Genomic DNA, 27,885 nt, shown 5'->3' with positions numbered 1-27,885 from the left:
TGTTTGCACTCCCCCTCCTATTTAGGAGGTCCTTAACAGTTGAAAATTTCTCAAGTGAGTCATTTCAAATAAGTAGCAAAATTGAAATTGGCGAATATCAAAGAAAGTCAATTTTCGTACAGGGGTGTAAAAAGAAAATTAAAAACCGTAAAATGGGATCAAATTTGTCCCTAATGCTACTAAAAAGTTGGTTAGATTTTCCAAGCCAAGGGCCAAGAGTCAAATTCCGAATGTGATTACATTACATTTCGCGAAATTATGGTGCAGCCGGGCTGAGTGGTATGCTAATGCTGAATCGATTGTCTGCTAAATGTTGCTGTTGCTGTGAGGTCGTTTTGTTACATTTCTAGTTGTCTTATACTCTATAAATCTGTCGTGAAATACGATTATGAATAATATTTACCTATTCCGATTCAAACCATGTTTCGGAAAACACATACCGTTGAGCTCTGATCTAGCATTATTATCACATTATGCCTCGCGAGACTAACCAAAACGTTATCTCCGAGTATATATGAAAAAGGGAAGTGATATTGTGGGCTACGAAAACGGATGCCATAGAGCAAACAAAAAAAAAAGAAACCACTTTCGTTTGAACAAGTTGAGCACAAAACTGACTTTAATCGTTTTAGCTTTATGCCATAACGCATCTGATTCTACATACTGACTGGTTGATTCTACCGATTCTATCCGGTTTACAGGCGTTGTGTTTTATCATGTTGGTTGAACTTTGTTTCGATTGTAAATAGTACTGTTTGGAGCTTTTTTTCTGGCGTGTTTTTCCACTACTTGGCTATGGCTTTCGGTGCTAGTTATGCACTAGAGTTTTGGCGGTTGTTTTTTAGGTAGCCAAAAAAAAAAGGAAATTTTTTATAACATAGCTAAAATACTAAAAATATAATGCCTGTGTTGCGAAATAAATGCATGATCTGACCGCCCAGGAAGTTACGTTATTACTTGCTAACTCTGGCAGTTGACGCAGGATAACAAACCGTATATCTAAGCAATTTCTTGGTGTCATTAAGCAAGGCTGTGCTGTACGAAATATATTTTTATGCGATTAGTTCAACGATTCCAGATTACAAAATTGATGATTTTGTTTTGTTTGGGTACGCATTGTTTTGAAAATTAAAATAAAAATATTCAAAACCAAGCTAAGGAGCATGACAAATACAGCAAGCAATGTTTTAGATTTTCGGTTTCAGTATTAACGTAAAGATCATCATGCCTGCCAGAATAATATTGTAGAGTTTGTATTCTATGTTTTAAAAATGTAGCACTTCTGGATATACAATTTCCGTTTAATTATATTCATATATAAGGTTCTTATTGCTGTTCGAAGCTGATACTCGCTCTGATGGTTAAACAGTTCACAGATTGCGAAGTTTCACGCATAAGCATACCATTACTACTTTTGTCTGACACATTACTAATAAGCTGAATAAAATTTCACAGAGCCAAATTTTAAATAACTGTATCCAAGCGGACACCACAATAGAGGGCAATAATCGTAATACCATTTTAATAATACCATGTCTATACGTCGCACAAAAAAACTTCATTGAACTGATTCGCGCATTTATATATAGTAAACAGATTATCGCAGCAATACAGAGACGAATTATTAAACAGCCACACGTTCTCAGGGTTTATTTACTTAACAATCGCTGGCCGCTTAAGGTAGCATTTTTATTCACTTTTTTCGCTTACTATAATGGGCTTACCAGCTTCAGTATGGAAATATTGTATACTTGGCTATGATTTAAAGCAATAAAATTTCCTTCATGAAATATCCCTCACATATTCCGGCACTATGTGCTCCCATGTGACCGGTTCCGGTTCTGCATCAATCTCGACTTCACATTATTCTTTTACATTGTAGTATCATTTTTTGTATATAATATAAACTTGTTAATAGGTGAATTTTTATACACCGTGCTTTTACCCGGAATAAATTCTTTACTGCCAGTCTTTTTTAATCTCGAAACTCCAGTCCCATTTTAGGTGCTCGTTTTTGTCATCGTCGGTGAACAGTGAAGTGACAGAGTAGGTGCCCCGAGCCATCATCCCGGAGGGGGCCTCCTCGAAGGGGGTAGTGTAACTTTGTATTTCCTTTTTCGGCGGATAGGAACCAACCATCTGCGTCATTTTGTCCACTGTGGAATGATGAATGAATCCAACGAGTCAAAATTAAGAATCGCATACAATGGTTTTATGTAGGTGCAAGAAGCTAAGTGACGAGCAATTTCGAATATTCGTTGACTAATAAAAAGCAAAACATTTTTTAAGACTGAAAACATGTATACCAATTTCGGTTTGCCTTGAAATAAATGTTTAAGAGCTGAAATATGAATCATACCGAGTAATTTGGTTTGATAGACAAATGAAAATATGTCCTTATCATTATTTATCAATATTACAGAACCGCGATTCGCTTGATAAAAGTTAATCGTGTGCTAAGTCGAATGCACACATAAAAGCGAAAAAACAGAGATAAGAAAACAAAGTACCACTCGTGTACAGAAACCTCAACTGGTGCCAGTTTATACTAAAGTCATGCGTTCATTAACGATATCTTACCATGAACCGCTAGGCGTTAAAGTTTCCCGAACAAGCATGTGGGAGGAGAAGTATGAATTGTTTCAAAATGGACAAACATTGAAAGGAATTAAAACTTCGATGAAATAACCCATTCAGGGAAGCTGCTACCGAGCTTCCGATTAATAAGTTCAATATTCCATCAATAGGATAGAAGCTGTAGCAAGCACTTACCGGGCACAGCCATTCGGTAGGTTTTCTGAACGTATTTCAGTCCATGAACAATCTCTCGCTGAACGATAAAGTCGATCCTAATTTTATACTGAATACCCTCCTTGATAACAAACACCTAAAATAGTTAGTTATAATATATCACATTTTCCCATAATCACTGGCAATAATCTTACATTCTTTTTCAACTTAGATATATCACCAGACAAATCAAGTTCCATCGGATCTCGATCGGCAACCAGAAGTGATAGTTTTTTCACGATAACCTTTCGCGGATCGGAAGCATCTAAAACACGAATCGAGAAAACTTTTCAGTACGAGAAAGCATTTCATTCATGTTAAAAAGTACCGTAGATAATCTTCTCCGCTTGAGCTTCACCCAGCAGAGCTTCTTTGTATTTTCGTAAGCTTTCGTCTTCTGCATCGGCGGCCAAAATTTCCTCGATCGTTTTTTGTGGAGGCGGCTGATAGTTGGCATCATGTTCCTCACCTTCCACGTCCACCGCATCCACTACTGGCTTCTCTGCTGACATGCTGTAAAAGCGAAACAAATCTTGTTATCAGTATGTTTCTATCCATTTGCACCTTAATTTTCTTGTTTTCTAACAAATCAATTTCAAAAAAACGGTAGCTCTTATTGAACATCAACTACACCCGATAGGATCTGTTATGTGTAATTAGCAAAGTAAATTCAAACGGCAAACACCCGCTCATGGAATGTCTGTTTTCCTCAAGCCGACAGATCTAATTTAGGATAATGACGTCTCGACCTCTCGTGTGTTTTGCATCCAGACCTCCTGCCCGATCCCACCCATTCTTCCCAGACACTGCTGTTGCTTTGCCTTCTCATTCCCAACCCCCCACGGAACAATCGCTATCGATGAGTAATCACTTAGGGATCATAGGAAATTAGGATTCCGCAATTATATCGTACTTACATTATACGTTAGCGACTTCGAACTGTCACCCGCTGGAGTCCGGTTGAATCGGAGGTCCACTTCCGGTCACTTGTTCACTGCTTTGGAATTTTTTCGCTCACTTTTTTCAAAGCAAGTAGAGCGTGATTAATCATACAATAATTTCAGTTCAGTCCCCTGCTGCTGCAGTAGTACCTCCGGCGATGATGGTAGCGAGAATGAAAAACACAAAACACGTTGACTCTGAACGGATGAACCGCAAATCAACAGTCGTACAATCAAACAGAATAGTCCGAAGTAATCGGTGCAAACGCGAAATAGAAATTAGACAACAGAATACACGCAATAAATTTGAAAATAAAGATGCACCGTCGGCTTTCAGAACTGACTTTAGAGATCTTTGCGAAAAATATGGAGGATGAAAAAACGTTTGACAGACCGCGCGAGCGAGAAGACGAAAGAGCGAACGAGCAAAATATTGTCATCGAGCGAACACGGCGGGCAAGTTTTTTTGAGTCTTTTTCAAAGTATATTTCAATTTCTGTGGTAACAATTTAGCTTTTGACAACGAACGTGCGCATGAATAGACTATTTTACGAGACGTTTCCAAACTCAATTAATGAATGAAATTTTGACAGAAAGCTCGGAACCGCTGACACAACACACGTAAAAGCAACATCAATATCTGTATAGTCCGAACTGTCTGGGTTATCGTTAATCCATATATATTATCGTCCGTTCATGGTTCATATTTATTAAGGATGTCAGTTCGTTAAATGGTCTATCGAATATTTTTATATTATTACAGTTGAAAATCGAAATAACGACTCGCAACTTTCGATTTTTTTGCCTTAGGGATCGTTCATATAATGCATAACGCGCACAAGAGTGGAAGGGCGATATGCAGCGAAGCATTACACTGCGGGTAGCAAACATGTGAAATTGCGTTAAGCCTGTAGTACACTCTTTGTCTAATAGTCAAATGTTTGACCTTCTGACATAATAATGGTCAAATTTATTTGACACCATGGTTGTTGTTTGCCCGTGTTTGCCCCATGTTAAAATTTGAGAGTGACAAACAATTATATTTGACCAAATTTTTATCTGTCAAAAAGTACCAAATATTTGACGCTTGGTCAAAGAGTGTACAGGCTTTAAGCCTGTATTACACTCTTTGACCAAGCGTCAAATATTTGTCACTTTGTGACAGATAAAAGTTTGGTCAAACATAATTGTTTTTCACTCTCCAATTTTAACATGAGGCAAACACGGGCAAACAACAACCGTGATGTCGAATAAATTTGACCATTATGTCAGAAGGTCAAATATTTGACCATTAGACAAATAGCGAATTTCTTTATTCCACCAGCTCACCTCGTTTTGACCTGGAAGCGCACTAACTGCTGTCAAAACCCTTCTTTATTCGCGATATTGACCCAGTTTTGACCTGGCGTGCTGCCCGAAGCGCACTGTGAAATTTGTCAGCTTCAACCCACCACCGCACGTGCTAAGTTCGTAAACAATTATCTGGCATCTCTTTCTTACTTGTGTCTTAAATGGCGATGACGTTTCATTATTCCTCGGCAGTTTTGCCCGCACACAGTGGAATAAAGAAATTCGCTAAAAGAGTGTACTACAGGCTTTACGTTGAGGTGGGTGAATATTGATAATTGTCAAATTCCGCGGCATGTAATATTTGAATGGTTCCTAATGAACAATGCGCATAATGTCGCATCTTGTGTGCGCATACTGGCAGAGTTTTTTCTGTGTGAAGATCAGCGCTGGCAGATTGGAAGACATGTCTTCATTTGTAAGACATTCATTCTACGATGAAGACATCCTCTTTTGCGAAGAGAAAACAAAGTGAAGACATTGGAAAACGTGTGATAGTGACCCGCTTTTCGCACAAGTGGCGACCTTTTTTTTTGCTCGACAGTTTTCGGTTTGCCGGTAATTTTTGTAACCTTTGAGCGGTTTTCACCTGACGCCTCGGGCGGGAAGACATGTGAAGACATGTTTTCGCGGAGCGTGAAGACTTTTGAAAAAATGGCATCCCTGGTGAAGATCCTCAATCAGTATGGTTTCCACAACACACACGATTACTCCATCAGAAAGAAGCAGAGTCCAAAACGTAGATGAGGTTAGCTGTCGAGAAAGTGAGTTTCAAAAGAAACGGTGCGATGGCCTATACACCCAACTTCAATGTGCCACCATTTTTGACAACTCCACCTTCGCAGTTGATAAAAAACGGTAAGATCAATCCGGTTGAGACTCATAGTAGATCAGTAGCATTTGCCACTGATCTGCGATAGCCCTTCTATCTTTAATTGTTCAACACTGCAAAAGGGCAGTAACCCGCAGTTTAAATGGACAATCGACGAAATAGCGTACTTAGTAGCTGTTAGTATACCAGAGGAAACGCAGTTCGTTTATACTCCCGATCCAGAAATGGAAGCCAAGGCACAGGCGACAATCAGTAAATATTTCAAAAAGTCTAATATAAGTGAGTAGTAAACTGGCTTCTTCGGTAACTTTTGAAATAACGGTCGGAGAAAACAAAAACAGGTCAAAGCAAAAACAAGACAATAAGAGCAATGCAATTAGGATAGAGATGTCAGCTAGTTGGCTCGCACCAACGCCAAGCCTCATATGCGATTGTCAAAATGTGCGGGATGATAAAAGCAACAGTATTTCCTTCCTTCTTTTTCGAATGCGACGTTAATTGCGAAATTTGTAGGGTTGCGTCGAAAGTCTGTTGGCAGGGTTTTCAACTGCTGCAAATCTGGTTTTTATTGGTTTTCGAACATGATATCCGCGATATTATGTAGCTGAGGTGATATCCGATGACAGCTCGATTGTGTGTGTTGGTCTATTGAAAAAGACTAAAAAAAAATGAAATGGCCTCGACAGCACGAATTGCCTGAAATCAGGTGATATGCGGTGTAGACGCAAGCTGTTCAACTGCATGCATGATGTTTCTAGCTCTGGATCAGAGAAGGACGATTTCCTTGACCAACTGGACCTGAGACCTTTGAGCCCCGCTCCCGTTATCCCCGAGCTAGATCGGGAAGCTGCGCAAAACTTGAAACGCTCACGATGCTTCGGATCTCAAGAAATTCATAACGATCCAGGAGACATCTCAATTAGCCCGGTTGTGGCAACTGGTGGTGGTTCAATTTCCAAGGGCTCAGCATCGCCATTCCCGCAGAAGGGACCCGCGAAGAATTGACCGAACTGGCCAGATCGGAGTGTGACCATGATGCGATTTACCACAGAACAGATATGCAACTTCGAACAAATCACTGCTGCAAATCCTAGCCCACGCTTTCGCATTCATTTCTTGCTGTTCCATCCTACATTGAGTTTACAGTGCATCGTACATACAGTTCGCTCCAATAGTTTGAACATGCATAAGAATCTATTCTTTTTTTTGCTTCAATGACCGGACAAAATGTTGATCATAAATCTATCAAAATCAAGGTAACACAGGATCGCATCCAAGAGATTTTTTAAGCAGAAATTAAGTGACAATTCACAATCAACATTGATAGTAAAAAAAATAATCTAAAAATCTTTCAACCATTCAAACATTGCTTAATAAATTTCCTTGGATCGTACACCGCACGACTGTTGAAACCGTTTTAACCAGTTAGTAGAATTACTTCAATATTTTGATTGAGTTGGAAACCGCGTTTCTCGACTAACGACAATAATTCCTCGTACCGTTTATTATACCTGATATTGCGAATAATGCATATCAGACGCGCTATACACAGTACTGCTTGCGATATTAGGTACAATGTAAAAAAACGATTGTCGTTAGTCAAGATTTTCGGTTTTCAACTCGGGCCACAATGAAATTCATTAAAAAAATGTGTACAAATCATGAACGTACGATTATCATGAAAAGGCACTCTCGCTATACAGCCAGTATTACACTCTTTGACCAAGTGTCAAATATTTGTTACTTTTTGACAGATAAAAATTTGGTCAAAGACAATTGTTTGTCACTCTCCAATTTTAACATGGGGCAAACACGGGCAAAAAAAACAACCATGATGTCAAATAAATTTGACCATTATGTCAGAAGGTCAAATATTTGACCATTAGACAAAGAGTGTACTACAGGCTTACCAGTACCGGGGAGAACAAAGAATTCTCTCGACGAAAGAGCGGCGAGAGATCGCACAGTTTTTTTGCTTTTTGGTTTTGAATGAGGACAAGAGAGACCGAAATAATTCTTCACCACGAGCAGGTATGAATGATACAAGTGAAATAAAATTTTGAGTGTAAAATGCGTTCTCCACCGCTAGATGTCGATACTTAAAATTAAGAGATTTTGTCTCGTTTTTGGTTCTTTAGTTGAACAGATGTGGTTGCGAGTAAATCAACACAATCAGATGTCAACAGTTTTTCTTTGGGCGAGGGAAGAAATGCCGATGACGACTTCGAACAGTTTGCTTTACACCAAATACACCAGCTACCAGTGTGAGCTGAACATATTGCACGAGAGACACGGAAGGACTCCCACCTCGGGAAAATTATCCGAGATTTGGAATTAGGCCGCAATCTAACTCAGCTGGGCTACAAGGCCCCGGAAGTAAAATATACGTTAGCCGCTAATTGTTTGCTTTTCGAGCATCGAGTGGTAATATCACCAGCTCTTCGACAAGCAATTCTGTACGATTTGCATACGGCACACATCGGAGTCGTAAAAATGAAAGGTTTAGCCCGTTCTTTCGTTTAATGCCTGGAATCGACGCCAATATCGAACGTACAGCGAAATCATGTGCGAATGTGCAAGTTTAGCAGCCACCACTGGGAGTACCAAAATGGTCCATGGGAGCGCGTTCACATAGATTACGCCGGACCCGTCTATGGTTCAATGTTGTTAATTATCGTCGATGCCTACAGTAAATGGTTCGAGGTAAAAGTTCCCCACTGGACGACAACCGCAGCCACTGTAAAAATTCTCGATGAAGTATTCTCTGCTTACGGAGCACCGATTACTATAGTGTCCGACAATTTCTGCAGAAGAGTGGAGTAAAGTTTCACAAACTTTCAGCGCCGTACCACCCAGCTACAAACGGCCAGGCCGAGCGATATGTCCAAACAGTGAAAAGGGCACCAAAGGCGAGGAACACAACACACGACACTTTGCAAACGAACATCAATGAATTCTTGCAGCAATACCGAAAGGCCCCTCACACTGAAACAGGAGAGTCAACATCGAAATTATTCCTTGGTCGAAATATCCGAACAAGACTGGATCTCGTCAGACCGCAAGAAGCAAGTTCCAAACTGGCAGAAAAACAACGAGCAGCATTTGACCCATCGTTTCGTTCATTTAGTATTGGTCAACACGTCTATTTTCTATCAGGAAATGCGGGAATGGACAAATGGATTCCAGGTACTGTTGTTACTCGTTTGGGCGATTTGCACTATTAAATTGTTTACAACGGAAAACGTCTGAAACGGCATGTTGATCAGATGTGATACTTTTAGCGAATTTCTTTATTCCACCAGCTCACCTCGTTTTGACCTAAAAGCGCACTAACTGCTGTCAAAACCCTTCTTTAATCGCTCGATTTTGACCCAGTTTTGACCTGCCGTGCTGCCCGAAGCGCATTGTAAAATTTGTCAGCTTCAACCCACCACCGCACGCGCTAAGTTCGTAAACAATTATCAGGCATCTCTTTCTCACTTGCGTCTTAAATGGCGATGACGTTTCATTATTCCTCGGCAGTTTTGCCCGCACACATTGGAATAAAGAAATTCGCTATTTCAGTGCGTCTTGAACTGTCCTACAGATCAGACGTTTTTTCGGTTGCTTGTGGACTGGTCTTTGACTGCCTATAGCTTCAAAGTTTGTGTTTTGTCAGTGTGTCTTTTAAAGACTACCTGAAAGTTATTTCCCATCAGTCTTTCTCAAGACTACCTACTTTTGAATTTAACATTTGTTTTAACTTTTTTCGTATCACCTGAAATGGCTGGACGGAAAAAGAAACCTCGCATCGCTGCGGGGAGGAAAAGAGAGGCATCTCTTTCTGACACATCGAGTGTCTGTAGTGACAATCCTTTTGATATTTTGCCTGAGCAAGAAGCTGGTGAAATGGAAGTTACCAATAATGAAACTATACAAAATATAAAATCTTCAAAAAAGGAGAAAGTTCCACCTATTGTGGTAACTATTTCTTCTGAATTTAATATATTCAAAAAGGAACTTTCAACGTTTGTTTCTGACGTTAAAGTTACCTATCAAATTGGCCGTAGAGGTGAATGCCGCTTATTAGCCGACTCAGTAAAGGGTCGTGATCGTCTTGTTCAGTATTTAACTGACAAGATGTACAAATTTTTTACATATGACACCAAGAACGCCAAGCCGTTCAAGGTTGTCTTGAAAGGTCTCACCAACGATCAAACCGTTGATGAGATCAAACTTACTTTAACAGAATTACTTGGCATAGCCCCTACCCAAGTAATTCAAAAACAAAAATCACGAGGCGAAAACAGTCAGAGAACTGGAATTTCCCTTGTTAATTATCTAATTCATTTTAACCGCAATGAGGTTAACAACTTAAAATTTTTTGAAAAAGCACATGCTTTGTATAAAGTGCGTGTAAAGTTTATAGGAAGTGTGGCGGAGGTGAAAAGCATATCACCCAATGCCGTACTTGCCAACGTTATGGCCATGGTTCCAAATTCTGTAACATGGACCAAAAATGTCTTAATTGTGGAGACTCTTCTCACAAAAAGGACACATGTCCTGTGAAAGAGAGTAAAAATTTTCGCTGTGCGAATTGTAACGGCAACCATATGTCAAATTTTTATCAATGCCCAGTCCGTTTAGCAATTGTTAAGGCAAGGCAAGGTAAACAAAATTCAATTTCTCAATTAAAACCAACTTCAAAACAAAATTCTCCAAGCGTACCAGTGGCGCATAGTTTACCTACTCCTTTGCATACCCGTTTAACTTATGCACAGGTTACAGGTAGTTCGAACATTATACCGCCTAGTGTTGGTAGTTCGAAAATGACCGTTAATATGGGTAAGCAAAACAGGCTAGAAAATAAGTGTACACCTATCACTCCAGCTAATATTGCTGCCGAAAATATTTTTTCTAATGTCAACTGCCTGGGGCCTATTACGGCAGGTAAACTTTCTTTTTTGCAACAGGCAATGTTCGATCTTATGAACGCCATGTTGCAGGCAAAATCAATGTTTGAAGCCATTCAAATAGGCACAAATTTTACTATTAAAATTGTTTCTAATTTAAAATTTAGCAATGATTTTAAATAAAACAATTAAAATATTAAATTGGAATGCTCGCTCATTGAAGGCCAATGAGAATGAGCTTTTTAACTTTTTAACAGTAAATAATGTGCATATTGCAATTATTACTGAAACATTTTTGAAACCTAACATAAAATTAAAATATGATCCCAATTACGTGGTTCATAGATATGATAGGATTCAGGGTTCCGGCGGTGGAGTTGCAATTGTTATTCATCGCCGAATCAAACATCGTGCTCTTCCCCATCTTGAGACGAAAGTTATTGAAACTTTGGGAATTGAAGTTCAAACTGAACTTGGGATTTTATTTATTGCCGCAGCATATTTACCATTTCAATGCACACGCGAGCTCAAAAATTATTTTAAAGGTGATTTACAAAAACTCACCAGAAATCGTTCGAAATTTTCCATAATCGGCGATTTCAACGCTAAACATCGTTCATGGAATAATTCTCAAAGTAATTCCAATGGCAAAATTTTATTCAACGATTGTTCTTCAGGATACTATTCTATTTTGTCTCCGAATAGTCCTACATGCTTTTCTTCTGTAAGAAACCCTTCAACAATTGATTTGGTGCTTACAGATCAAAGTCATGTATGTAGTGATTTGATCACACATGCTGACTTTGATTCTGATCATTTTCCAATAACTTTTCCTTTATCACATGAATCAGTTTTAAACCCTATGAGCTCTGTTTTTAATTATAACAAGGCTAATTGGGAAAGATACGAAACTCATATTGAGAGAAATTTCAATAATGAGCTTGATTTGCAAAACGAAGTGAATATTGATTCCGCTTTGGACGCATTAAAATGTGCAATTGTTGATGCCAGGAATTATTCTGTTCCAAAGACTCAAGTGAAATTTGATTCACCAATAATTGACGAAAATCTTCAACTTCTAATTCGTTTGAAAAATGTCCGCAGACGTCAATATCAACGTTCTCGTGACCCTGTTTTTAAAACTATTTATAAAGATTTACAGAAAGAGATTAAACATAGATTTACTCTTCTGAGAAATCAAAATTTTGAGACTAAAGTTGAAAAATTGAAACCATATTCAAAACCATTTTGGAAGCTGTCGAAGATTCTTAAGAAACATTCAAAGCCTATTCCAGTTTTAAAAGATGGTGAACGTTTTCTTGTATCCAATGAACAAAAGGCTCAAAGACTTGCTCAGCAGTTTGAAAGTGTTCATAACTCAAATTTGAATTTTGTGAGTCCAATTGAAAATGAAGTCACACGTCAATTTGATTTAATTTCTTCCCAAAATTTTTTACCTGCAGAAATAATTGAAACTAACTTGAATGAGATTAAATCAATTATTAAAAATTTCAAAAATATGAAAGCACCTGGTGACGATGGAATCTTTAATATACTAATCAAACATCTCCCTGAGAGCACAATGGATTTTTTAGTGAAAATTTCCAATTGCTGCTTCAAAATTGCATATTTTCCCAAATTATGGAAAAATGCAAAAATTACTCCCATTTTAAAACCGGATAAGAACCCAGCTGAAGTTTCAAGTTATCGACCAATCAGTTTGCTTTCTTCAATAAGTAAACTGTTTGAGAGAGTTATTCTTAACAGAATGATGTCACACATCAACGAAAATTCAATTTTTGCAAATGAACAGTTTGGATTTCGCCATGGGCATTCCACAACTCATCAATTGCTCAGAGTTACTAATATGATACGAGCTAACAAATCTGAAGGTTATTCCACTGGAGCTGCTCTTTTAGACATAGAAAAAGCATTCGACAGTGTTTGGCATAAAGGTTTGATTGCGAAATTGCAAACTTTTAATTTTCCAATTTTCCTAATCAAAATTTTAAAAAATTATCTTACTGATCGAACTCTGCAGGTTGTCTATCAGAATTCAAAATCTGATAGATTTCCTGTCAGAGCAGGTGTGCCTCAAGGTTCAGTCTTGGGTCCAGTCCTGTACAACATATTCACTTCAGATCTTCCTGATTTGCCTCCAGGATGCACAAAGTCATTGTTCTGCGATGACACAAGCATTTCCGTAAAAGGAAAAAGTCTTCGTGTCATATGCAGTCGATTGCAGAAAAGTTTAGATATTTTTTCTTCCTACTTGCAAAAGTGGAAAATCTCTCCCAATGCTTCTAAAACTCAAATGATAATTTTTCCGCATAAGCCTAGGGCTTCTTTCCTCAAGCCAAACAATAATCACGTTGTCAAGATGAATGGGGTTATTTTAAGTTGGTCCGACAAGGTTAAGTACTTGGGACTAATTTATGATAAAAAACTTATTTTCAAAGAGCACATTGAGAGTATACAAGCCAAGTGCATCAAATATACGAGATGTTTCCTCTCATTAACAGGAATTCTAAACTTTGTTTAAAGAACAAACTTTTGATTTACAAACAAATTTTTAGACCAGCAATGCTTTATGCTGTACCGATCTGGTCAAGTTGCTGTTCAACAAGGAAGAAAACGCTCCAAAGGATTCAGAATAAAATTCTGAAAATGATTTTGAAGCGTCCTCCTTGGTTTGGTACACTCGAATTACATAGACTTACTGGTGTTGAACCATTAGAAGCTATGTCAAATAAAATAATTAACAATTTTCGACAAAAATCGCTATAAGCTCTCTTTATAGCCAATAAGTTAGCAATTAAGTTAGTTGTAAGTTTACTTCCCCTTTTCTGACAAGTAGGTTTAAATCCCTACGAATGATAAGTCCTAATTGCGAAAGCAAACAAATCCTAACAATTAAAATTACAAATTTCTTACAGTGTTGAGAAGTCACCATTTGTGATTGGACACACATACTCATTATTTACTAATATTTATCATAAATACTTAAGCTACTAACAAATCCCCCCTTAAAAAAAATAAAAAAATAAAAATTCGCTATTTGAAAGCAATGAGCGCATATCGATACATGCAGCAAGTTCACATGAACAAACAGGTGTGGCATCACGTCGAATTCGATATCATGGAGAAAATGTTACGTCACAGGAAATACTATCAGATGCAGAATTCATCCGCGAGAAGATCTTCCGTTGCTTCCAGTACGCAAGACGCTCAGTTTTTACCACCTTCTAGCAGTCCGGATCAGCGTCAACAAATGTCGCCATTTGTTTTGCGTAGATCAGAAAGATACCGCCGTCCTTTTCCCCGTATTGGAAAAATTTCATTTAATGAAATTTGTTAGCAAATATTTCGTAAACATTACTTCAGTTTTTACAGCAATGTGCCCTCTTTCAAACGCTACCCGAAAAAAAAATTTACGATGTATGGTGCGGTGAGAAAAGTAAAAACACAATGTTTTTTATTGTAGCAATAAAAAACATGGTATTTTTACTGTAAGCTTGCACACGTTTTTTGTTACTAGCATGTTTTAACAACGTTTTTTGTTGTTGAATCTACCACTGACAATAATTTTACCATAAAAAACATCGTCAGTGACTTCTAAATGTATGGGAAAAGTGCCTGGAAAAATACTCTTAAGATACATAACAACCCCCCTTTTTCATGGTAAAAATGGCAGAAACAATGTTTTTTATTGTTCTGGACAATGATATTTAATGTAAAAATGATGTATTTATAATGAAAATTATAGTTAAATTATGGTAAAACTATGTACAATTACAGCAACTTTTGAGGTTTTTTTGATGTTATTTTTTTTTTCGGGTATTCACAGCATTCACACCATTGAAGAGTGCCTATTTTCAGTGTGGTGTGGCTGAGAAGTTTCATAATCATTGTTTGTTTCAACCAAATCACGACTTGTTCCAGAAATTATCCACGCATGCTTTATTGAAATCTGCCACAAGGTATCGTAATCTTTTTATGCCGGTACCTTACAAGTGACTAGTACCGCCCGCCAGTATACAATTTGAAACCGGTGATCAGGCGCCAAAAATGTGTTATATTTAAAATAAAAAAACTCAAATCTTTGAAAAAAAATCAACAAAATAGGAACATTTTTTGCTATCGTAATTCCTAAAGATGCCTATTTATATTAAAAAGTAAGTGATTTTCTTTTATTTCTATATTTAATTTGGGTGTAATGAAGTGGTAAGTGAATCTTTCGTGTATCATGAAGTAAACAAAATTAGATCTGTCAATCTGGCACAAAGAGCACGAATGTCAGTCAGTTCAGTGTGTCATCTCGGTCATCTCGCATGAGTAGATTGGTATCGTGTTTTTTCTCGTTCCGCTAACGAGTTAAGATTCTCCGTTGAATAAATAGATAACTCTTTTGAACTGTGTCTAATGAGAAAGTGAACGGCAACAATCCGATGGCTCCACCGAAGAAAACCTCAAAAAAAGACCGTACGGTGGCTGGTCCTGGTGGTTCTGGTACCACTACGGGAGGTTTCGGGGAACATAAGTTCAGTAAAAAACGACGACCGGAAGATGAAGCGTACTCGGCGTTAGCTAGCGGTAACATCGACGACGATGAAAGCACCATGGATGGGGAGTTCGTACCGGATGCGGCAACGAAAAATGCTGAAAAGATTGATGATGCCATCCAAGAGGATGAATATGGAGCAAAAGACTATCGCTCTCAGATGGAGCTAAAACCGGATAACGCATCACGACCTCTCTGGGTTGCTCCTAATGGTCACATATTTTTGGAATCCTTTTCACCCGTGTACAAACATGCACATGATTTTTTGATTGCCATATCTGAGCCAGTTTGTCGGTGAGTATTGGAAAGATTTGTTTTTTGTTCCGCTATGATGTTATTCAAATTTTTTTCAGCCCGGAACACATTCACGAATATAAGCTGACGGCATATAGTTTGTACGCCGCTGTTTCTGTAGGCCTGCAGACACATGATATCATCGAGTACCTCAAACGTCTAAGCAAGTGTACCGTTCCAGAAGGCATTCAGGAGTTTATTCGTCTTTGTACACTTTCCTACGGAAAGGTGAAACTGGTGCTTAAGCACAATAAATACTTTGTCGAAAGTCCTCATCCGGAAGTGCTGCAGAAGCTTTTGAAAGATCCGGTAATTCAGTCCTGTCGTTTGCGTCGAACCAACGAGGAGGGTGATGGATTTATAACACAAACCGTGGAAACAAAAGGAATCACGGCTTTTGGAACAACCAAGATTGGACCCACAACTGCTACAGGGGCGACAGCAGAAGGGGAAAAGCCCGTAGAGCCTGCTGCTGCGACCGTAGTTCCAGAAGATATTACGAACTTCTACGATAAAATGGACAACGAAGAGGATGAAGAAGAGGCAAATTTTAACACCGTTTCTTTCGAGGTTAACCAGGAGAAGATTGAGGTGCTACAGAAGCGATGCATCGAGATTGAGTTTCCTCTGTTGGCGGAGTATGATTTCCGCAATGATACAATCAACGTAGATATAAATATAGATTTGAAACCAGCAGCTGTGCTGCGCCCATATCAGGAGAAGAGCCTACGAAAGATGTTCGGCAATGGAAGAGCTCGTTCCGGTGTAATTGTTCTTCCCTGCGGTGCTGGAAAATCACTGGTAGGCGTAACGGCATGCTGTACGGTGCGTAAGCGTGCATTAGTTCTTTGCAACAGTGGAGTTTCGGTTGAGCAGTGGAAACAGCAGTTTAAAATGTGGTCCACAGCGGACGATAGTATGATCTGTCGGTTTACATCCGAAGCCAAGGACAAGCCTATGGGTTGTGGAATTTTGGTAACAACCTATTCTATGATAACACATACGCAGAAACGTTCCTGGGAAGCTGAGCAAACTATGCGCTGGCTGCAGGAACAAGAATGGGGCATCATGGTCCTGGATGAAGTACACACCATTCCAGCGAAAATGTTCCGACGTGTTTTAACGATTGTTCAGTCACACTGCAAGCTTGGGTTAACGGCTACCCTTCTACGAGAGGATGATAAAATTGCTGATTTAAATTTTCTCATTGGGCCAAAGCTATACGAGGCAAATTGGTTGGAACTTCAAAAGCGAGGCTATATAGCCCGAGTTCAGTGTGCTGAGGTTTGGTGCCCGATGGCTCCGGAGTTTTATCGTGAATATCTCATTACAAAAACGTCCAAGAAGATGTTACTCTACGTGATGAATCCAGCCAAGTTCCGTGCCTGTCAGTATCTCATCCGTTATCACGAGAAGCGTGGTGACAAAACGATTGTTTTTAGTGATAACGTATTTGCACTCAAGCATTACGCTATCAAAATGAACAAACCGTACATCTATGGGCCAACATCGCAAAGCGAACGAATTCAAATCCTCCAGAATTTCAAGTTCAACCCAAAGGTTAATACCATTTTTGTGAGCAAAGTGGCCGATACCAGTTTCGATTTACCGGAAGCTAATGTGCTAATTCAAATTTCCTCGCATGGCGGTTCGCGTCGACAGGAGGCCCAGCGTCTGGGTCGTATTTTGCGTGCCAAAAAGGGAGCGATCGCCGAAGAGTACAATGCCTTTTTCTACACGCTCGTGTCTCAGGACACCCTTGAGATGGGATACTCACGCAAGAGGCAACGGTTCCTGGTGAATCAGGGTTACAGCTATAAAGTGATTACACATCTGGCCGGAATGGACAGCGATGCGGACTTGTTTTACAAGACGCGCGAAGAGCAGGGCCAACTGTTGCAGCAGGTGCTTTCCGCCTCCGACATGGACTGCGAAGATGAGAGGATTCCCGGCGAAGGAGGCGGAGTGCCTAGGCCTGGGGCGTCCAAGCGAACCGGGGGACTCAGCTCGATGTCCGGTGCGGACGATGCTATCTACTTGGAGTTCCGCAGGAAGAAGGAACATTTGCATCCACTGTTTAAGAAGTTTCGGGGTTAGGGTGGATGTATTTAGGCTATGTATTTCTGAATAAATAAAAATGGAAAAAAATCAAACTGGTTGTTTTATTTTAATTTTAAAAACAAAAAGTAGTGCCTTCTCCAAGGTTGAGGGGCTTGACGGTTTTACAATTAGTAATATCTGGTTTAAATTCGTGAACTAAAATACTCTTTTCGGTTATGTATTATACGAGATATATCCAGTCTAATAAGGCCAGATGCTAGTTGCAAAACACCTCAAACGTTCTTTGAAAAGACTTTGACGGGCTTTTCGGTTGTAATCAAAATAAATAAGCAATAAAACTTTACCTAATACTGCATACAGCATGACCATTGTAAAATAATTTTGAATGTCTATAAAGCTCATTAGAATCTTACATTGTAACTGCCGTAATAAGACGAAGCTGAATGTTAATGATAATGATTGGGTGGAATGTTTGTATCATTTAACAATTTGATAAAAGGTCAGATTGATTGATCTCGTCTTTTACGGATTAAGCAGTTTTAATTGACTATTGTGGCAACTAAGACATGCTTTCTACTGAGGTGCCGAGAGGGCTCAGTAAAAGAAGTTTGGTATAGTAATCAGAAGATTGCGTTATCAACTTTCTCAAAGTCAACGCTCAACCAGTAGTTAGATATATGCGCGGTCGTAATTCAGACTTATTTACATTAATTTTTATTGTTCAAACCAAATTATTAATCCAGTTTCCTCTTTTTTTTTTTTGAAAAAAAAATGCGAGAAAAATCAAGAATTAGAGCAAACGAAGAATCAAGCAATTACCCTAAGGATTAAAATCAAACAAAGGTCAATGAAAGAGTGATTAAAGGTAACAAACATAAAACAGGGTAAGTAAAGGATTAAGGCACGGCAGGTATATAAAAAAGCAAATTACTATTACTATTATTATTACTATTTATCAGATGTTTCTTCTGACAAGAGTTTTAATGAATAAAAATATTTAAATATATGTGCAGTTGGTAGGGGTTGCCTTGAGAGGCCCTGGACGCAGACCGGCATATGAGACAAATATTACATACATATATTACAAATGGACGAAATTTATTAACATCAACCACAGTTACAACTATTATTTTTTTTCTTTTCATGCACCTTTCTGCAATTACTATCACTGTTCCCTTCGACTATCCACTATATTCAACCTTGTCTTACTACACTGGAGTCGCTTTTTACGCGGGTTGTTTTTATGCGTTTTTCAAACGGGATATTTTTACAATAATGCGGATTATTTTTACTCGATTCGGAAGATTATTTGTACGCGGTATCAAATAAGTTTAGTATAAATATATCGAATCTAATCTTTTAAATGCGGTACAACCAACCGCGTAAAAAGCGACCCCAGTGTATACGCATTCCAACGCAGAATTTATTTGACCTCTCGGGTTACTATGCTGCGATGCCAAATCTAATCTCTCCACTGGTACAGCATGGAAAGTGTTTAAGCACTGGAGACTTGGCCCTGGGGCCCCCTACTGCACCCGAAAATGAAAAATGAAAAACAAAAATTAGTGAGAAAAGACGAAGCGGGTTTTCCTAATTCCACTCTAATTTACCTTCACCGTAAACCTTCGTGCGAATTAGCTAAGCTTAGCTAAGGTAGACTGTTGCAGTCCGTAATTGGCCGAATCAACAAAATTGCAAAACGAACCAGATGAATGGTGCTTGGGGCTAGTATTACATTCTCATTGTGCAATTTTTATTGGTTCACAAAATTTCTACCACTGAGCAATAAGTTATTGGCAATAACGATGCCGGCCACGACCAAGAGGTGTACTACCTGGGAAGGAAAAGGATGATGATACTCGTTTTGTTCAGAAACCGCGGGTACCACTGCATCTCTACGAGTAGCACAAGATAGTAGTTGTGTTAATTAAAAGGGCACAGCTCTGGTCGAAATACGAATTACGATTTTGCATATAAAGAAGCCTATTGCTCTATAAAACCGATGTTTGTTGTAGTAGGATTAAGTTAGATATTATCAGGATTTGGTAGTTAATGAGATCGAAAATTTGTTTTAGTTTCGCGCACGGACGTATAATGATGAACATGAATGATGAAAGTCGAACACTGAACTTATGATCTTTGTCAGGTTTGTCTGATTTTTGGTACCCGGTATTTCAGGAACAATTCTTTAATTTATTATTTGCCTATCTGAGTGTCGGTATTAGTAAATTCTACAAACCACGCGATACAGATCAGCAGGAATCCAGCTGCCGTAATGCAATAATGTTGAACATGCTTATAAGGAATTACCTAAAAAACTAAGGAAAGAACGCTCTCACCAGCTATAATGCTATCCAAATCCTTTTCATTAAATCTCCATTTTGTGGCCTTAATTGTTCATATTTATCGATCTGTCAAGTACCACTCGGCTTATATATAGTTGCAGAAAGATAATCTTTGGATATTCAGTATCGGTGGCAACTGTTGGGGAACATCCTACTTATGGCGCCTTCCAGATCTTCCGAGAAGGGCTACAAAAGTTTTTACCTCAGGTTCAGATGTTTGGTTCACAAGTTTCAAGAGACATCACTTCTTAGTTCTAGCTTGATCTTCATGCACTGTCATACAATTCGACGGTTGCTTCTTCATAGCAGGCAATCAACACTGTTTCATCCGAAAACATTGAATTTTAAAATTTTCAACAAGAAAATTGTGACGCAGGAATAAATCGCATCCGTTCGCGTTCGTGGTTTACTTCGATCTTCTTCACCGTGAACCTTTGCGCGAATTTTACGAAAACGTAAAAAACCCTGCTAACCATAATGAAAAATGCCATGTGATTCAACATAAGTACGCTAGTCTCGATACATGTCTGGAAATACTTCTGATATGAATTTTACGATAAGGCCGTTTCTTAGATACAATTTGTTTCACTTTCCTAGTACTAACTCTGATGGGCCATTGGAAGAATGGTGCATAGTGGAGCTGCAGGGCGATCTAGAAGTGCGAGGAGATCTCACGATGGCTGGCCAATTTATAGGCGATCTACTGTACAATAAATATGGACAACCGGTAAATTTTGAAAAAAAAATGTTTTCTATAACCATATATAATTTCTATAAGAATAGTGCATCCAATGATTCGTTTGTTCTAGATTTTGATTATTGGTCACCACATACTGCACGGTCGGCTGCAAAAAATCGATAAACCGCTGCTGGTGATGGAGAAATCAGACATACACAAGCAGTGCCCCACCACCAAAAGTAGTGATGACAACGATGGCGGCGAAACGATGCTTGACATAAGCCAAGTAAGCCAACTGGATAGCTCAATTGCATCTTCCAATCGTACGGTTTTGGACTCAACGGTAGCAGTGGAACACAAAACAGTACCAAAAACGGAATATCTTGTTCGAGCCGTCGTGAAGCATAAAATTTTATTCAAAGCCCGCCCCAAGCCGATTATTGCAAACGTGTCAAAAAGTGTTTAGTATGTAAAAATCTTTTTTTTATTTTAGGCAGTTTATTGGTTAAAAACAAGTAAAAAAATAATGTTTGCCATATTAAAATCCATCTTAGAGAAATTCCATTTCCCGCTCGATGCCGACGAACTTCAGTTGCTCCGTTGGCCCGTATCTGTAGTCGAAGAACAGTTCCTCCCCCGGTTGAATTGCCCGCTTGGCGAAGATGCCAATGCGATGGTCACCGTTCACCATCATGACCTTGGCGTAGCAGTTTGGATTGATCGAATGATTCGCGAAGCGAATTTTGTTCCCTTTGCGTGTAGCGTCCACCACAAAATCTACAAGTAATTACGCAATATACTAACATAGGAAATGGAACTTTAATGTCACCAAACATACCGTTGTTCAAGTTGAACAGAAAACTGCACATGTACTTGTCGTAAACTTTGCCCCGCCGGTCAGCTTCGTCCTGCGAGATGATCTCACCACAGTACTCCGAGATGAATTCATTCTTTTGTGCACTCTCTTTCAAGAAGATACCCCAGCCGGCCACGTCCGATGGTGCCATCAGTAGATGTTTATCTGCAAAAGAATAAAAAAATCATCCAATTCTCCTTTCAAACCAATTCGAAAAAAAAACCCACGTAATGCTCGCTGCACGCTGACGTTTTTGCACGTTATCTTCGAAATTTCGTAGTGTTCCGCACCGCACGTCTGGCATAGATCAGGATCACACTCTCGAACGGCAAGATAGCATGGACACTGCTTGGTGTTGCATTGTGCCTTACACCGGCAGCCCGGAAACCGATTCTGGCAATCACTGCTACAGTTGCAAAACTTTTCACAGAAGTTTTGAGCCCCGATACAAGGGCAGTTCGCATCACACTGACCCGGATGGTCACACGGAGTAAAATTATACACGTGGTTCGAACTGGAATCTTTCTTCAGTTGAATCTTCCGACAGTGCATAGACCAAAGTCGATGCTTCTTCTTCTTCTTCCTCGGCGGAGTGTTATCCTTGTTGGCCTCAATCGGTGGTATATCGGCGGCTTCTTTCTGTGCGAACATATAAACCTGTTGGCAGGTCTTCATAAGCATCGCCTCCGCAATGGCGCAATAGTTGTTCAGATAGGTTTTCTGTAGTGTACGGAAAAATGATTTATCCGACCCGTTCCACTCCTCGTCTGCCACCCCAAGCAGACTCAACAGATTAGCGGAATTATTAACAGAGTCATTAGTCGTTCGCTGACCATTAGACCCGCCATTCGTCCCTTCCTTAGAACTACCGAACGGTGCCTCTTTACTGTATCGACTGCTATCGTTACTATCTTCAGAGCTGGCTTCGTTACCGGAATCCATCGGAGTTTTATTTTTATTGTCCACCGCTAAACGCTCCTTCATGCCTTCCTACAACCGATTGATAATTATTATTTGAACTTAACTTAATTCGAACACCTTTGAATCTTACCAGCAGCATATAACATGACGTACTGCAGGGTTTCGTCGATTGCTTCAGTTCCGGCCAGCGGCGCTTCTGCAGATTAGGGCCAGGGTGACAAGCTTGCAGACCTACGACGAATGTTGCATTCGGAACGAGACAAACGGGAAAAAAGATTCATACCTATTAGGTTACAGCGCACTAATCGAAAACCTACAGTATGATCACGGTAGAATTTAGTGTACTAGTAAAGTTGATTAAACGTATGAATTTTGTGTGATTGATTTATGATGGTTTGGAAAAGATGGGTTAACACAAGTGAAGCGCACGGTTCTGTGCAAACAACGAGCATTCCTATGAACCTCGGTCTGCTTTGCTCCAATTCATGTAAGAACCAATTCATTGTGAAACACAATATTCAAGTTGAATGAGAATACAGCAAATGAATGTTATGAGCATGTGTAAAATTGACAGTCTGAAGCGATGGCGTAACATCGACGCACATCTTTGAGGGAAAGCAATGAGATTGTAGTTATCGAATCTGGTTTAGGAAGATGATGCAAAGATTTTTGTTGAAACAAAAATTTTGAAACGCGTTTTATTTAAACTAAACAACTATTGTTTTACTAGAAGAGTTGAGTTTTGAGCTGAGTATCAGATCTTTGTCGTTGATTTTTTTGTTTGTTATTTATAACTTACGATTCGGCGGCTCGCCAACAAGTGGATTTCCTGCGGCGCCACATGAGCAGTGTTTTAGTACACGTGTTTTTGTGATATATTTTGATTAGGAGAAAGAGATTTGGGAGGATCGAAATTTGAATACAAAAATGTTTAGCCGAAACAGTAGAGCAGAATGTAAACAACTTCTAAAACGCTAATAAACAGTGAATCAAACGCCGAAATTCATATTGAAAGTTGTTTGGCAAATATGCGAAAGATACTTACGATGCAAGAAACAATCATATTTGAAACAACGTCGACAAAAAAGAGTGTGATAGGAATGTAGTGTTTGCTCACGGGACACGGACTCGGCACGTTGTCCGTCGATGTTCGGAGTGCACTCGGGGGGTCGCTCCGGATCCACACGCTCTGTTAGCTCAATGTATTTTTCCCGCAGCTCTTCTGGTGTTCCATGATCAGGAAATTGGGAACTTATAGCTTGGAAAATTATCGGCGATGGAAATGGTTTCTCATCGATAACTTCTTTCTTTACTACAACGAACGGCTCTAACTTGAACTTCGGCAAGCTTTCATCTTTTGAAATGTCGATAACATTGTCAACGTCTTTATCAGCTTTAGTTTTATTTCTAGAACTCGACGGCACCGGTTCTTTTGGTGCAGTTTCTTCAGGCACTTTCACTGTGTTCTTGGTCGATTTAGAACTGTCATTACTGTTAGAATCTACATCTCGTCCAGTGTATTGCATCAACGCATGGACCAACTCCACAAAAATCGAGTCATCAATAAAGCTACCCTCCTTATCACCATGCACTTTCCCATCGTAATTTTTGATGAGCTCTTCGATGAATGAACCGTCCTGATCTAGTACTTCGTCGCCCATGTAAGGAATATTATGCAAAACAGTTTCATCTTCTACCATAAAGTTTTGCTGGGTTGGAGCCCAAGTGTACATTGTTGGGATCGGCGTTACGGCATTGATTACCCGGATTGGAACGGTCTGATGAACTCCTTCATGATTAACCACTTCCGACTTTTTCATGCATTCTACATGCGGAAGCTCGGAGTCGTTCTGGGTCCAAACAGCATTCGTTGTTAGCCAGGAATCGTTTTCTTTCACCAGAAGATCCAGTAACTTTTGGCTGTATGAATACACCACAAAAATAACATAAGAATCATTTTTCTTGACGCCATATTCAACAGAGATCCTCACCGATTGCGATTCCACGCCGATTTCACTTCGTCTGACCGCTTGAGCCGCTTGCTAGCACGAATTTTAAGATACTCTGATTTGACTCGCTTCTTCCAATCCAGCGTTAGTTTAGAGCGGCTTGTCATGTTAATTCACTTTCCACAGCACAAGATAAATAATTAAAGTAAAATACAGCTTTTAGCAAATGACGCGCTAATTTCTAACTTTTTTCAGGAAAAACTTTTTGCATTATACAGCAACCGCGCTGTCTTCTACGTCTTCTGCTTGACATCTGTTGGGAAGGAAAAAAATCAAAGAGCAAAAAAACACAAACATTACGAGAACGCGCGCAACCTAGGTGGCAAATTTCGAAATTCTGTTTACAGCAGAACGTGTTGCATTTTTGATCGCTCGAAAAAAAAAATACCAAAAGTGCGACGAGAACAGAGAATAGACCATTTGTAGAGCAACATGTTTCTTTCAACCGCCACGGCTTATTAAACATGTTTCATGATATGTCCTTTACACCATTTGATAGCGGAGAATCTAATCTAGCTTTTTAAATACAATCCACTTTGGGAATAGTTACTTGAGCTGAACTATTAAACAAATGAAAAGTCAATCAAGAAAATCGCTGAAAGTAGATAGATCCTTTTGACATGTTACTCTACATTTTACGAACTGACAGGTGTCACGGATCCTGCTGATATTGATGCTGCTTTACGTGCGTTATGTCAGCGGTTCCGAGCTTTCTGTCAAAATTTCATTCATGAATTGAGTGCAGGAACGTCTCGTAAAATGGTCTATGTTCTTCATTGTACTACAGCCGAAATTCGTTGGTTGGAACACAACTGCCATTCAACCAAGGGAATGGTATGGTAGCCTTCAAGCGTTACGAACATCTATTTTTGTACCGTTTATCCCAAAACTACTTTCTCTACTGTCACAGTTTGCTTCACTTGGTTTTGGGAAACAATTAATGTACTAAATATCACTTAGAATATCACATACCATGTAAAAACCTTAAGAAATTGTTCAAAACTGTCTGATATGCTATCAATAATTGCAGTCAACATGAAGCCGGTTTGCCCGAATCAACATAAGAGAAGGGTAAACTGACCATTTTGCGGGTGCCAGTGCCAGTGATGTTGGTAACGCGTCGAATGTAGAGCAACATGTCAAAAGGATCTATCTGCTTTGATCGATTTTTTAATCGATCGGTTTCTTTCAACCGCCACGGCTTATTAAACACGTTTCATGATATGTCCTTTACACCATATGATAGCGGAGTATCTAATCTAGCTTTTTGAATAAAAAAACACGTTGGGAATAGTTACTTTAGCTGAACTATTAAACAAATGAAAAGTCAATCAAGAAAATCGATGAAAGTAGATAGACCCTTTTGACATGTTGCTCTACAAATGCATGGTAGCTGACAGCGATGCCATCCCCGTGCATTCAACTAGCGAATCGTGTTCGTTAGTTGGATGAACTGACAACTGGGCAAATTTTTCAAATGGGGAGCGCCGATTGTTTGTTTTCTTCCTGCTATGGAAAATTTCCTAATTTCATTGCGGTAAAACTATATGCCAAAGAAAATGAACTTTGCTCATCTGTCTTGCTGCTGTAGTAAATATTTTATGTATTTTGTCAATACTTTTTATACAAAAATTCCAACGAGAAGTAAAATGATAAAGCGCAAGCACATCACTCTGCTTCTTGCCTAAAAAATGTAAGATTGCTACGTTGGATAATTCCGGTGAAGGCGTTGAAGAAGTAAAAAAAACAAACAACCGGACAGTAAACCTCTAAATTACACACAAAATCGTATAAATTTATAACATGTACTTTTCAAATTACGCGGTTGATTATGCCAGAGATGATCTGCATAAAGTGTCTAGTGAATAGCGCTGAGAAACAAACTTATTAGTGCTGAATGGATTAAGCGTAATAACTAAACATGTTTACAAATTTTTTTCAACAATAAATAATATAATTTTATTTTAGTAATATTTTTTTTCACTTTTCGGATCCCTGAAATGCATTTGAATGACGTTGAATTCTGACATTAGAGTGCTTTTTAGTTGGGTGACAGCCCAACTAGTGAACACCCAACGAACCTCCAACTAACGAACATCCAACGAGAGAATCATCATTGTATTGCTGTTAAGATAGATAACAGCTCTTCTTTTTATGGTGAATATGCAAGAGCAATGTTTTTTATTGGTTCGGACCTCGGTTTGGACAAAATATATGTGATGTAAAATTGAAGTATTAACAATAAAAAAAATTACGGTCTGTACGCAGACAGACATCCAAGCTGGAGTTAAATTGAACCAGAATTGAACCATTCTCGAAATATTCAATTTTCTTACTAGAATTTCAATCTTGTCAATTGGGTTGCTTAGCTATTCACGGAAACCTGATTTTTATATATCAGCTTAAAGAGTGTAATTTTCTGAGTGCCTACTCGCCTTCAGCTTGACCTGCGTCACAGAACGGAAGGTCAACTTCAGGTATATGATCAAACAGAAAGTGCACACAAAGAGGACTGAAAAATCACGAATGAATTTTCTTTGCCCTCAGCAATTTATATTTGTCGTGTACGTTTATGCCACTGCGACAGTGGTATAAAGTGGCATAATTTATTCGTTGTTTTGAATTGACGGTTATTTCAACAGTTTAACCTGTTTAATTCGAACTTTTACGTGCAATGCAAAAACGTTGTGCGAAAACAGCGAAGTTTCACATGTGTGCAATTTTTTATATTCGAAAACCAATAAAGTGGCATAGTGGAAGTAAGTAAAAGTATCAACACAAGCTATCTGATGTCCCGTACATGTTGGTTTGGAACACGAACCACAATCAATGCTATTTAAAACCGGGTGTTCGAAACTGTTAATGATGCAATTACATATTGCGAAGGTCTTCCTCTCACGATTGTATCATGTGTTAGCGACAGTTATTTATAAAAATTAGTTTGAAACTTTATCGTTGTCATAAAGCAAATATGAAGTGTTTTTTTTTTGTTTTTGTTTAAAGGGAGTGCTACTTCGTGTTGTAATGCCTTATGATCTAAAATATCTTATAAGCTAGAAGCAATTTTTTTATGCTCGCTGCCGACTACGAGCCGAAATTTTATAATATTGAATCAATACCTTAGTCGGATTCACGGATTTCTGGTGTTTATATATCAGCTAAAAGAGTGTAATTTTCTGAACAAACGTGATTTTATATCATTGTCCTTCAATTTTTTAATGAAGAATAAAAATCGCATAAATGACAGTTGGTACATGGGCGAACTGATATTCTAGCGATTTTGAGCAGATTTTGAACTGTTTTAAATCGGAATTTTGAAACCGGAGGATAACGATAGAAAATTAATAAAAATCATGA

General features: G+C 38.9%; 4 protein-coding genes across 6 annotated transcripts; 2 read left to right on the top strand and 2 right to left on the bottom strand.

The window, feature by feature from the left end:
- Positions 1–586: 586 nt before the first annotated feature.
- On the bottom strand, positions 587–4,110 carry LOC129724632 (rho GDP-dissociation inhibitor 1). The gene is made up of 5 exons (XM_055679684.1): positions 3,708–4,110; positions 3,119–3,303; positions 2,946–3,055; positions 2,773–2,887; positions 587–2,156 (listed from the first exon to the last, which is right to left on the bottom strand). The coding sequence occupies exons 2-5, from the start codon at positions 3,300–3,302 to the stop codon at positions 1,960–1,962; spliced, it is 606 nt and encodes a 201-aa protein (XP_055535659.1). The 5' UTR covers position 3,303; positions 3,708–4,110; the 3' UTR covers positions 587–1,959.
- Positions 4,111–14,826: 10,716 nt separating this feature from the next.
- On the top strand, positions 14,827–21,255 carry LOC129723018 (chromosome transmission fidelity protein 8 homolog). Of its 2 annotated transcripts, XM_055676942.1 has the most exons (3): positions 14,827–14,977; positions 20,661–20,790; positions 20,873–21,253. In XM_055676942.1, exons 1-3 carry the CDS (start codon positions 14,958–14,960, stop codon positions 21,206–21,208), a joined length of 486 nt encoding a protein of 161 aa, XP_055532917.1. In that variant the 5' UTR covers positions 14,827–14,957; the 3' UTR covers positions 21,209–21,253. The 2 variants fall into 2 exon arrangements, with proteins under 2 accessions (XP_055532917.1, XP_055532916.1); XM_055676941.1 differs by lacking the exon at positions 14,827–14,977 and having other exon boundaries at positions 20,575–20,790; positions 20,873–21,255.
- Positions 15,098–17,810, top strand: LOC129723016 (general transcription and DNA repair factor IIH helicase subunit XPB). Its single transcript, XM_055676938.1, has 2 exons — positions 15,098–15,657; positions 15,717–17,810. The coding sequence occupies exons 1-2, from the start codon at positions 15,251–15,253 to the stop codon at positions 17,752–17,754; spliced, it is 2,445 nt and encodes an 814-aa protein (XP_055532913.1). The 5' UTR covers positions 15,098–15,250; the 3' UTR covers positions 17,755–17,810.
- On the bottom strand, positions 21,204–24,782 carry LOC129723017 (histone-lysine N-methyltransferase E(z)). 2 transcript variants are annotated; one of them, XM_055676939.1, is made up of 7 exons: positions 24,511–24,782; positions 23,565–24,439; positions 23,319–23,348; positions 22,650–22,750; positions 21,826–22,588; positions 21,581–21,763; positions 21,204–21,519 (listed from the first exon to the last, which is right to left on the bottom strand). In XM_055676939.1, the coding sequence occupies exons 1-7, from the start codon at positions 24,633–24,635 to the stop codon at positions 21,293–21,295; spliced, it is 2,304 nt and encodes a 767-aa protein (XP_055532914.1). In that variant the 5' UTR covers positions 24,636–24,782; the 3' UTR covers positions 21,204–21,292. The 2 variants fall into 2 exon arrangements, with proteins under 2 accessions (XP_055532914.1, XP_055532915.1); XM_055676940.1 differs by lacking the exon at positions 23,319–23,348.
- Positions 24,783–27,885: the final 3,103 nt, after the last annotated feature.

Source organism: Wyeomyia smithii, chromosome 2, assembly GCF_029784165.1.
Source record: "Wyeomyia smithii strain HCP4-BCI-WySm-NY-G18 chromosome 2, ASM2978416v1, whole genome shotgun sequence".
Lineage (NCBI taxonomy): Eukaryota > Metazoa > Arthropoda > Insecta > Diptera > Culicidae > Wyeomyia > Wyeomyia smithii.
This window is presented reverse-complemented; position numbering and strand designations above follow the sequence as displayed.